The 11,691-nt window shown below is 42.0% G+C and overlaps 1 protein-coding gene across 1 annotated transcript; it reads right to left on the bottom strand.

Moving 5' to 3' along the window:
* Positions 1-302: 302 nt before the first annotated feature.
* Positions 303-11,423, bottom strand: LOC145350793 (uncharacterized). The gene is made up of 4 exons (XM_080200092.1): positions 11,211-11,423; positions 7,679-7,781; positions 2,202-2,468; positions 303-485 (listed from the first exon to the last, which is right to left on the bottom strand). Exons 1-4 carry the CDS (start codon positions 11,283-11,285, stop codon positions 319-321), a joined length of 612 nt encoding a protein of 203 aa, XP_080056218.1. The 5' UTR covers positions 11,286-11,423; the 3' UTR covers positions 303-318.
* Positions 11,424-11,691: the final 268 nt, after the last annotated feature.

Below are 11,691 nucleotides of genomic sequence, written 5' to 3'. Positions count from 1 at the left end.
TCTTGTGCAGTCAATTTCAAAAGAAACTGTGCAAATGAATTTGGTTGGTGTGACCCCGATAAGCTGAATTGAATTGCGAACAACAGCAGTCCATTCCTAGGACTTTGAGAAGTCAAAGAGAAAAACATAACTGTAGGGATTCTATAATTATTTAACTTGTATGGGGAAAGCACCTGGTTAGCATTGTTGTCAGTGCAGACTCAATGGGCCGAATGGCCTCCTTCTGCACTGTAGGGATTCTATGGTTATTTTACTTCTAACTCCCAATTGCAAAGCACATCCATTTTTTTTCTTCCAACAGGATGAGATGTCCAAACCCTATTCATCAGCATCATCAAACTGCCCCCATACAGTGGGAATTTCCATCACATTTGCTCTTAGTGAGGGAGCATGGTCACAGCTTGGGTTGTAAATCTCGCCATCCTGCCAAACAAGCTGCACTTCGCAACAACCACGTCTAACAATTACGGCTAGGTCATCTTCATCTGGAAGGAAAAAAACATCACAAGTAGTTAAAAGAGGAGTCACTGAAAGTAATTTTTTTTTGGACGATTCACTGGACAGGAATCTAATGGGAGTATCTTAAAAGATAAATTGTCAGCCCCAAAGGCAATAATCCTCCTAAATGTTCCCGTTCTTCCGTCTCCCACAGGGACCTGATGCTGGCGGCTTAAAAGTACCTTACGAGTGGAAACTTTACTGAACATTTCTGAAACCACAAAGTTCAAGTACAAAGTAAACACGAGACGTGTATTTTTCAACAGTCTTTTGGACCCTTTCTGAACCAGAAAGAATTTGCTTTTGTAAAGCGGTTAAAACACATATTCAGGTGGCCCCAAAGTGTTTTACAACCAGTGTCACTGTTAATCAAGCAAAGATAGTAACTAATCTGCACATAAAGGTCTCGAAAACCACAAACGCAATGGATCCAAGGTTGGTATAATTTGCTTTTACCTCTACTGCCCCAGCTTCTTTACACATTATCATAGAATCTCTGCATTGCAGGAGGAGGCCATTCAGTCCATCAAGCCAGCACCAACAAAAATCCCACCCAGGCCCTATCCCCGTAACCCCTGCTAATTCCCCTGACAGGCGTAATTTAGCATGGCCAATTAATCAAACCTGCACATCTTTGAAGTGTGGGAGGAAACTAGAGTTCCCAGAGGAAACCCACGCAGACACGGGAAGAACTCCACACAGTCACTCAAGGCTGGAATTGAACCAAGGTCCCTGGCGCTGGGAGGCATCAGTGCCAACCACTGTGCCAATGTGCTGTCATATATCCATTGGAATATTCAGGGATTATTTTCTTCGATTGAAATATTGCCAATGTCACTCCATTATATAAGTAGGATGGGAGAGAGGAATCAGGAAATTATAGACGTATTAGTCTAACCTCTGTTGTAGGAAGTTACAAGGTCTTTAGGTTCGGGGTGACTGAACGCTTGGGCAAATAAATGATCAGAGAGTCAACTTGTAATGCCCAAATCATGTCTAACTAATCTAATCCGTTCAAGTTTTAATAGGGGAATTACCTAATTTGTAATTATTAGAATCACAGAATCCTACAGTGCAGTAGGAGGCCATTTGGCCCATCGAGCCTGCACTGACCACAATCCCACCCAGACCCCATCTCCATAACCCCATGCATTTGCTCTGCTAATCCCCCTGACATTAGGGTCAATTTAGCAAGGCCAGTCCACCTAACCCACACATCTTTGGACTGTGGGAGGAAACCAGAGCATTTGGAGGAAACCCAGGCAGACATGGGGAGAATGTGCAAACTCCACACAGACAGTGACCTGAGGCCAGAATTGAACCCAGTCCCTGGTGCTGTGAGGCAGCAGTGCGAACCAGTGTGCCACCCCAAAGTGGATTTCCAGAAGGTTCCATACAACAGCCTATTAGCAAAAGTGGCCTAGGCAAGATGCTCCAGAGAGTCAGCACAGACTCGAAGGACCAAATGGCCTCCTTCTGCACTGTAGGTATTCTATGGGATTCTCCAGTATAACAAAACTAGCTACTAAGAATCACTGCAGTGGAATGGTTATTAAAATCAGATTTCCACTCAAAACAGCCAAGTATTACAAAGATACATGCAAGGAAGTGCACAGGCAGAAAATACAGTGCACGATTTATAAGTGAACTACTGGAAGTTGTGAAAGAACATGTAATCTTTAAACCTCTGTCGAATGTATTACCATAGGGACAAGCTTCTTTGAGTTCTTCCTCCCAGTCCTCTTTCTCACAAAATAGCTCAGCACTCATTCCAGGTGTTTGCGTGGCCTCTCGGAGTGGTGACACGTCATAGTCACTCAGGTCACTGTCCAAATAATCGTGGTAATCAACTCTGTCTTCATCCTCCAGCTCATTTTCATCCTCTACCCTGGAGGAGAAACAGTTGCTCTGCAGTTTCAAATTCTGCAAATCTGAATCAAGTGTAGTATTCTGTTCATTCTCTGCCTGCCCTGCTAACAAAAATGAACATTTTGCACATTTAGAAATAAATTACACATGAATTAACATGACAAAGAAACAATAACGAATTAACATGATCATGACAAAAGAAACAATACTTTTTTTTCATGCTAGTGGCATAGTTACCACACTGGTCTTTCACCTCTTGAACTTGTATCAAAACCAGCCTTGAGGGGTGGAATGACATTTGCTGCTGTAATGATTGCAAGTACATCTGGCATTTTCAAACCAGTTACGGGCATGGAACTGAGACAAATTTCCCAAAGTCAAGTTGTAAATTTAAGTTTATTTATTAGTGTCACAAGTAGGCTTACATTAACACTGCAATGATGTTACTGTGAAAATCCCTAGTCACCACAATCCAGCGCCTGTTTGGGTACACTGAGGGAGAAATTGGCACAGCCAATGCTCCTATCCAGCATGTCCTTTGGATTGTGGGAGGAAATTGGAGCACTCGGAGGAAACCCATGCAAACATGGAGAAAACGTGCAGATTCTGCAGACAGTGACCCAAGCTGTGAATCAAACACGGGTCCCTGGCACTTTGAAGCATCAGTGCTAATCACCGTGCCGCCCACCAGTTGACTTTAAGTGGCTAACTTTATTCAGCAAGGCAAGGCAAATCAAGGCAAGGCAAATCAAGGCAAGGCAAATCAAGGCAAGGCAAATCAAGGCAAGGCAAATCAAGGCAAGGCAAATCAAGGCAAGGCAAATCAAGGCAAGGCAAATCAAGGCAAGGCAAATCAAGGCAAGGCAAATCAAGGCAAGGCAAATCAAGGCAAGGCAAATCAAGGCAAGGCAAATCAAGGCAAGGCAAATCAAGGCAAGGCAAATCCGTCAGATCTCTCAACCTACCATCAGTCAAAATTAAAACACAGGCAGGCTTATTTGTTTGTCGCCATCATATGGAACAAGCCATGACATCAGATCCAGATCAGCACAACAGATTCAAGTATTTTGTTAATTATTATAATCAAGTAGCCAAAGTAGAGATTCGCAAGGATGAAAAGAGAAGGAAGGGAAGACATACAAACATACGAATTAGGAGAAGTAGGCCATTCGGCCACTTAAGCCTGCTCTGTCATTCAATAAGATCTAACCGTAACTTCAACCCCACATTCTTGCCTACCCCCGATAACTTTTCACCCCTTTGTTAGTCGAGAATCTATCTAACTCTGCCTTAAAATATTCAAAGGCTCTGCTTGATTTGATTTATTCTTGTCACGTGTTAGTATACAGTGAAAAGTATTGTTTCTTGCATGCTATGCAGAACACATAGTTCATAGAGAAGGAAATGAGAGAGTGCAGAATGTAGTATTACAGTCATTGTCAGGGTGTAGAGAAAGATCAAGCTTCCATTGTCTTTTGAGAACGTGTGTCCAGTACTCTCAACCCTCTGGGAGAAACAATGTCTCCTCATCTCTGTCTTCAATGAGTGACCCCTTATTTTTAAAAGGTGAACCCTAGTTCTAGATTCACCAACAAAAGGAAACATCTTCTCCACATCCACCTTGACAATACCCCTCAGGATCTGAAAAGCCATGCTTCTTATGCTTCTAAACTTTAGTGGCTATAAACCTAACCACTTCAACCTTTCCTCATAAGACAACCTATGCACTCCTGCCTAGTGTTGAATTGCATGGGGGAACTTTCCTGTCCCGCCCGCCACGGGAATCTTGACAGACAGGACACAGACTATGCAACAGTCTGTTGACCCCAAGTGGGGTTTTCCGGCTTTGGGGCAATTGTGGTTGGAAAATCCCACCCCACGTGTCTACCATGACAACTGGTAGAAATAAAACAACCTTCATATGAAAGATCAGATACCTGAACGAAATTTGAACACCTAGTTTATAGGACAAATGTTAAATCATTCTTCTCACTTCAGGCATCTGAGACCAGTGTCACCTTTAGTTTTATTTATTTTCTATATACACAACAGGTACACATCCATACGAACCAATGCACTACTGACCCAATTCTTCTTGTTAATATAGAGGGGGATCAGATCAAGAGTGTGCACCAAAAAAATTTATTTTCTTTTAAAGTGAAACTTAATTCGTCATTCTCATTCACAGGAATAACTACTGCATGCACATCTCTTCTCAGAGGACATTTTCCTGGATTACTATTGATTTTAAAAATGCAGGTTCCCCAATAGCTGCTGCAAATACCCACTCTCAAAATCATTACTCACCCCACAATTCACAGAATCCCTCCAGTGCGGAAGAAGGCCACTCGGCTCTTTGAGACTGCACCAACACTCCCACCCAGACCCTACCTCTAAAACCCCATATATTTACCCTGCTAATCCCCCTGACATTAAGGGGCAATTTAGCATGGCCAATCAACCTAACCTGCACATCTTTAAACTATAGGAAGGAATAGGAGCACCCAGAGGAGCAGACACAAGGGGAGCATGCAAACTCCACACGGACATGCAAGATCAGAATCGAACCAGGTCCCTGGCACTGTGAGGCAGCAGTGCCACCACGTCGCCCTTGAATTCCTCCCTTGAAGAATGGGACAAGGGCAACTAAAAGAAGTGGAATTGAAGTAAGATCAAGAGAAGAGTGACATTGCAGGGGTGCCGTTTTAGAAGGGCACGGATGTTATATTTTTTCACAATGTATTATTCTGCTGCTAAGATAAAGCTACATTTTCTTCCAAGGATGTAAAATTTAACTGTTCTTAATTTATTTGCGCACCAGAACTCAGTCAGGGGTTAATAATTCTGGCTTTGGTGTTAAATATGATGTTTTTAATTGCTATAGATTATGTACATTCTGGTACATAACTAACTACTGTTTCTTTGTGTGACACTTCAGACAAATAATGCACAAAGATGATGGATGTACAGGTAAATGACAACAGTTACCACACCTGCCAAATTGCTTAATTACAGAATGGTGACTGTGTTCACTATCTTCGGGTTTAAAACTATGAATGTTTTTATGTTTTTATTTAAAGACAAGCCATTAGTACAAAACCCCTTCATCTCTCAATCTCTTGGAAGACAGTAAGCAAGGTGTCACATTACAAAGTGTTTCTATTACTCCAGAGTTAATTCCAAGGTTGTCTAGAATTAACGGGAGAGGGTAATTGAACTGCAGTGGCAGAATGTGAGATCTCCGAGGTGCAGTACGTGGAAGCACTAATCCTGCTATTTTGGGAATGTGACAGTTATGGCAGGTTGGTATATCTTTTGCATGGGTGGTACTGGGATTAGAGATTGTCAGCACCACTAAGGGAGGAGTCCTGGATTGTGGAAGTCGTGAAAGTGGGCAAAACTATCTAGAAGCAGTACCTCAGAGCAGTGGCAGTAGACGGCAGTGTTGGAGAAAGGGGTGAGGAACCACTAGGGGGGGAGCTCCTTGGACAACTGATTCGGAGGCTGTACAAAGCCAGCATGAGGAGAGGCCCTGTAGTGGGCCCTATCTCCACAACCCCATATATTTACCCTGTCAATCCCCTTTGATTTCATTTATAAACATCATATGTATAGGTATATAGTGAAAAGTATTGTTTCTTGTTCACTGTACGAAGCATACCATTCACAGAAAAGGAAAAGACAGGGTGCAGAATGTAGTGTAACAGATATAGCCAGGGCGTAGAAAAAGATCAACTTAATACGAGGTAGATCCATTCAAAGGTCTGATGGCAGCAGGAAAGAAGCTGTCCTTGAGTTGGTCGGTACACGTCCTCAATCTATCATATCCTTTTCCTGATGAAAGAAGGTGGAAGAAAGAATGTCCCAGATGCATGGGGTCCTTAATTATGCTGGCTGCTTTTCCAAAGCAGAGGAATTGTCGACAGAGTCAATAGAGTGGAAGCTGGTTTGCATGATGGACTGGGCTTTGTTCGTGATCCTTTGTATTTTTTTGCGGTCTTGGGCAGAGCAGAAGCCATACCAAGCTATGATACAACAAGAAAGAATGCTTTCTAGGTGCATCTGTAAAAGATGGTGAGAGTTGTAGTGGACATGCCAAATTTCATCAGCCTCCTGAGAAAGTAGAGGCGTTGATGGGCTTTCTTAATTATAGTGTTGGCATGACACTAAGGGACATGTCATGGCCCTGACACTAAGGGCCAATTTAGCATGGCCAATCAATCTAACCTGCACATCTTTGGACTGTCAAAGAGGAAACCGGATCACCCAGAGGAAACCCACACAGACATGGGGAGAATGTCTATGTAGAGTTTGCACAGTCACATCAGGTCAGAATTGAACCCAAGTCCTCAGTGCTGTGAGGCATCAGTGTTACCGTGCCGCCCTCCCATATTTTCTCATCTAATTCTATCAGCATAGCCCTCTATTTCCTTGTCCGTCAGATATTGAACTGGCTAGTGTCTGAAACTGTTGGAACAGGTTGCAGTATTGCGTTCAGTTTGGCAACAGATCATCCACACCTCTCATAAGTTTGAGAGCATTTGAAATCTATTTTTCAAGTCAAGAACCAGCTTTAAGCTGTTTAAAGGACTTAATAAATTTGCATTGCGTCTACCAATTGTGGGGCAGGCAGGGGAAACACCAGAGAAAGAGAAAGTGAGAAATGCCAAGATTTTCAGCAATGAAGCAGTAATTTCCAGTGCTTTTTCCATTCCCAGTATAAGTTACAGAAGCTGCAATTCTATTACACTGCAGTAGAGATAACCCAAAAAAGAAAGCTTACTCAGCCACAGACACAGCACAAGTTTTCACTCCAGTAAAACAGACTATGGATGAACATAACTTTTAATTTATCCTAGTCTGAATAGCAGAGTAGTTGGAAGTGTGTTGCCTGTATTATTTCATACATGTAACAGGTTAGAGAACATACATCTTGGACTGTGCTCCTTTTGAAACTAACCCTTCACTGTCATGTTCAGATTTCACCTCTTAAAGCCTGCCAAATGTCTAACACTTGCCAGGATGGAGCACTGGATTTTCATCTAATTAAGAAAGGTTTTGTAAGTTCTACAACCAGACCTGAGCACTTTAGTAAGTAGTAAGTTTATAGTTTAAAGTTTATTTATTAGTGTCATAAGTATGGTCACTTTAACACAGCAATGAAGTTAGCGAAAATCTCCTAGGTATTAAGAATAAGCCGTTATTTGCAAATGGGGAAAAAAAAGCCCTTTGCCTTCATATAAAACAAGTTTAATCATTCATGTCAAAACTGACAGAAAAGATGCAGCACCAGCAAGGAAATGTAGCATACCCACTTTAGGTCTCCATATGGGTCTTCCACTTTTCTGGCCAAATGATTTAACATGTAGCTCTTCATGCTCTTGTGCTAATTCTTTTTTCTCTTTGACTGGAATCTACAAAGCAAGAAAAGCAAAAAATGAAAAATCACATAAACAGTCACGCATAAAACATGATGATCCAACCTATCAAAGCTCAACGCTAAGTCCTCCTGTCTGGTCTGCAGCTGCAGCTGGGTTATCTTTGACGCAACACTCTTGCTTTGCAAATTATTCTAAGCATTTATCACCCTGTAATAAACAGAAATGTATACCTTACCCTTATGTAGACTATTCTATATTAGTCATACCTTGAAGCAATATTCCATATAATTGGAAGATTTCAGAATGTAATCAAAATTCAAGCAACTCAAGAGTCTGTCTTGGGTCAGCAACAACTTGCATAGATATAATGCATTTAATGCAGTAAAACATCTCGAAGTGTTGCACAAGAGCATTTGGCAAATGAAATGTGACACTAAGCCACATGAGATAAATAGGTCAAGTGAAAAAAAAATAGTTTGGTCAAAGAGGCAGTTATTAAGGTGCATCTTAAAGGTAGGGTTTAGGGAGGGAATTCCGGAGCTTAAAACATGGACAGCTGAAGATGTGACATTCAACAGCAAACAAACTGGTCGATCATAAGAATCACAGAATCCCTACAGTACAGAAGGAGGCTATTCAGCCCATTAAGCCTGCACTGACAAGGATCCCACTCTATCCCCATAACCCCACATATTTACTCTGCCAATCCCCCGCGCAACTAGGGTCAATTTAGCACAGCCAATCAACCTAACCCACACATCTCTGGACTGAGATTGGAACTGAAAGCATGCAGAGTCCTCAGAAGGCTGGCAGAGGTTACAAAGGTAGGGAGCAGCAAGGCCATGGAATACAAGAATGATCATTTTAAATGGGAGATGCAGAAGCAAATGTAGAGCACAGGAGCAATGGGCCTTGGTGGGAGTTAAGTTACAGGCATCAAAGTTTTGAATGAGCTCAGTTTACAGCAGATGGAAAATGGCAGGCCGGCCAAGGTAGTATTGGAAATATTAAATCTGGACAAAAACATGGACGAAGAGTTCACCAGCGGATGAACTGAGGTATGACTAAGTGTATCACTTGAGAGGTTTTAATAAAAACACTCCAATTAATCCCCTGGGCACTTTATTTTTGAGATTTTAAAAAAATGTTTCATATAAAAGAGCAACACTACACGTTAAAACAAAAATCCATTTGGAATTGTAGCTTTGCATTTGTTTCTAGGCTGCAGTATAACTCTGGTTTTGGTGGATCCACTGTGTTCCACAATCCTATCTCAGACAGCAATGTGCAGTAACTGGATCCTCGCTAACTTGGTGTAGAAATCGGACACAACAGACAACAAAACTATTCCTTGATATAATTTTATTTCGGCCACATTGTTAAAATTAAGTTCAATCTGAACCATTGTAAAAAGGCCATTCACATTTAGACACATCAAAAAAGTTTTTAAAGTTTATTTATTAGTGTCACAAGTAGGCTTCCATTAACTTTACAATGAAGTTACTGTGAAAATCTCCTATTTGCCACACTCCAGTGTCTGTTCGGGTACCCTGAGGGAGAATTTAGCATGGCCAATGCACCTACCCAGCATGTCTTTTGGACTTGGGGAAGAAACCCTGAGGAAACCCATGCAGGCACAGGGAGAAAGTGCAAACTCCACACAGTCACTCAAGCAAGGAATCGAACCCAGGTCCCCAGCGCTGTGAGACAGCATTGTTAATCACTGTGTCACTCTGCAAAAAGACTGCTGGTTGTGACAGTACTGCCCTGAAAAAGTCCCATTTTTCAGGTCAGTACTGTTACAATTAGCAGTCTTTTTTCAGCTCTGTCACAAGTAACATGCTATCCCAATCTATAATGATGACATTATTTCACTGCACTACACAATACACTCAGACTCCACTTAAAAAATAGTAGTTAACTTAGTGATGGTCATGAAATAGAGCAGCTAAACATTTCCATTGTGCATTTTGTGCAGTTTACAATGGCTCGACAAAAACTCTCTGCAAATTGAAATTGTAAAAATAGGGACGCGTATCCACACGCCCCAGGTAAAACTGACCAAATTATAACACAATACTGTGGAAAAACTTATTTCATACCTCTCCTCTAAAGTTCTTCATCATAAGATTAGAATCATCAAGTGTTAAACCTAAAAGCAATGCAGCTAAATAATTTCCATGGAATAAATTGATCACAATGAAAAAAGCAATGCAATTAAAACTCTCCCATCAATAATTTCAGTAAAATAAAACTTCAGGAATTGAATAGATTTGTTGTAAAATTAGCTAACTGGGATGTAAAAGCAAAGGTGGCTAAGAGAAGATTTGATTGAACTGTTCAAAATCACGAAGGGCCTGGAAAGAATTCATAGTGGAAAACAGTTCCCATTGGCAGCAGGACTGAGAACCAGAGGGCACAGATTTAAGCTAATTGGTTAAAAAAAAAAGCAATTGCAATATAAGAACAAACTTTTTCACACAGAGTGGTTACGGTCTGGGATGCACTGACTTAATGCGGTGGAGGCTGGTTCAATTGAGACACTCGAGGAAATTAGATGGTTTGATGAGGAACACTGTGCAGGGTTACGGAGAGAAGCCAGGAGAATGGCACCAGGTGAATTGTTCTGAGAGCCATGGCAAACACAATGGACCAAATGGCCTCCTTTGTCCTCTAACAATTCTGTGAATTAGAAAAATTTCAGTCAAGATTCCAAATTCAACCTTCCTTGTCATTTGCATTTAGACTTCTGCTGAAATATTATCTTTTGTTGCAATTATCCTGGTAAAGAACTATCCTGGTTCAAGACAGGGGTGTAATAAAATCCGCACCCCTTGACTGAATATTCTTTTCATTTCAGTCCTTCAATGGCAAGGCTAACATTTATTCCCATCCAGTACAGTTTTAGAGAAGCTATGAACTGTCAACTGCTGCAATCCATATAATGGAAGTGTTGTTAGATAGGAAATTCTTGCCAGTGAAGATGAAGGACTGCAACATTACTTTCTGGCTGCAAATATATTTGATGCATGATACACTATCCAGGACAGGCCTCTCATTTGATCAAGCTATTTGCCTAATCCTTCCGTTACCACATATTGTGGTTCCCATGTACAATGTGCAAAATGCAATGTTGCAATATTTTTTATTCTTTCATGGGATGTGAACATCACTGGCACGGCCAGCATTTGCAGCCCATCCCTTATTGCTCTCAAGAAGATAGCAGTCTATTTCGACTTTGCTGTAGCAATTTGACTCAACTTCACTGCAGTGTTAGTGTAAGTCTACTTGTGACATTAATAAATAACCTTTTTAAACATCCTTAACTTTAGTTTACATGTGATTTTTAAAAGTCATACTGCATCAATTCAGCTTTGAGGCTACAAGCGTATCTCTTGAACCCGGTGATGATGAGTGAAGGGAACAGATGGGTGCAGATTAAAGAAGACAGATCCCATTTACCTGTTTCAGGATATCAGCAGCTGGCAGTAACACAAAGTCACTGGCCTCGCCAGCCATGGTGACACCAACAGGCATCAAAGGCTCTTCAGCAGCCAGTCCAACAATGGCGGCTGCTTGCCTGCCAGCGAGACCCACCCCACTCAGCCAACCTACATCATGGCAAACCACCCATATCAAACACAGAGATATTTCCCTTTGCTTTAACACCCAGCTGAACTGCGGGCGGTTATTGTTTCACAAACACCAACTCCAGCTGCTCAGCCATCCGCAGTGTACCTGCGCAGTCAGCCTCATCCGCGTCCCCTCCCCACTGTTGGGTAGAATGCGCATGCGCAACGGCTTCCCGCCCGGATGGGGGGCAGTCAATGTCTGCGCATGTGCGGACCGAGACTGGGCACATGCGCAAAGGCTCCCCGCCCGCCGGAAGGGGGTTTGTCAAAGCCTGCACATGCAGGAATGGGCTCATGCGCGGCACCTTCCC

The sequence above is a fragment of the Carcharhinus amblyrhynchos genome, chromosome 1 (assembly GCF_965287045.1).
Source record: "Carcharhinus amblyrhynchos chromosome 1, sCarAmb.v2.hapA, whole genome shotgun sequence".
NCBI classification, from domain to species: Eukaryota; Metazoa; Chordata; class Chondrichthyes; order Carcharhiniformes; family Carcharhinidae; genus Carcharhinus; species Carcharhinus amblyrhynchos.
The sequence above is the reverse complement of the archived record's forward strand: the minus strand, read 5'-3'. Positions and strand labels throughout refer to the sequence as shown.

Bases quoted from the DNA above. Each gene is read 5' to 3' on its own strand.
- LOC145350793 (XM_080200092.1), bottom strand. From the start codon at position 11,285: ATGCCTGTTGGTGTCACCATGGCTGGCGAGGCCAGTGACTTTGTGTTA. The intron at 2,469-7,678 runs GTATGCTACATT...TTTTGTTAGCAG, and splicing joins CATATGGAGACCTAAAGTGG to GGCAGGCAGAGAATGAACAG. The intron at 486-2,201 runs GTAATACATTCG...TTTTCCTTCCAG, and splicing joins CAAAGAAGCTTGTCCCTATG to ATGAAGATGACCTAGCCGTA.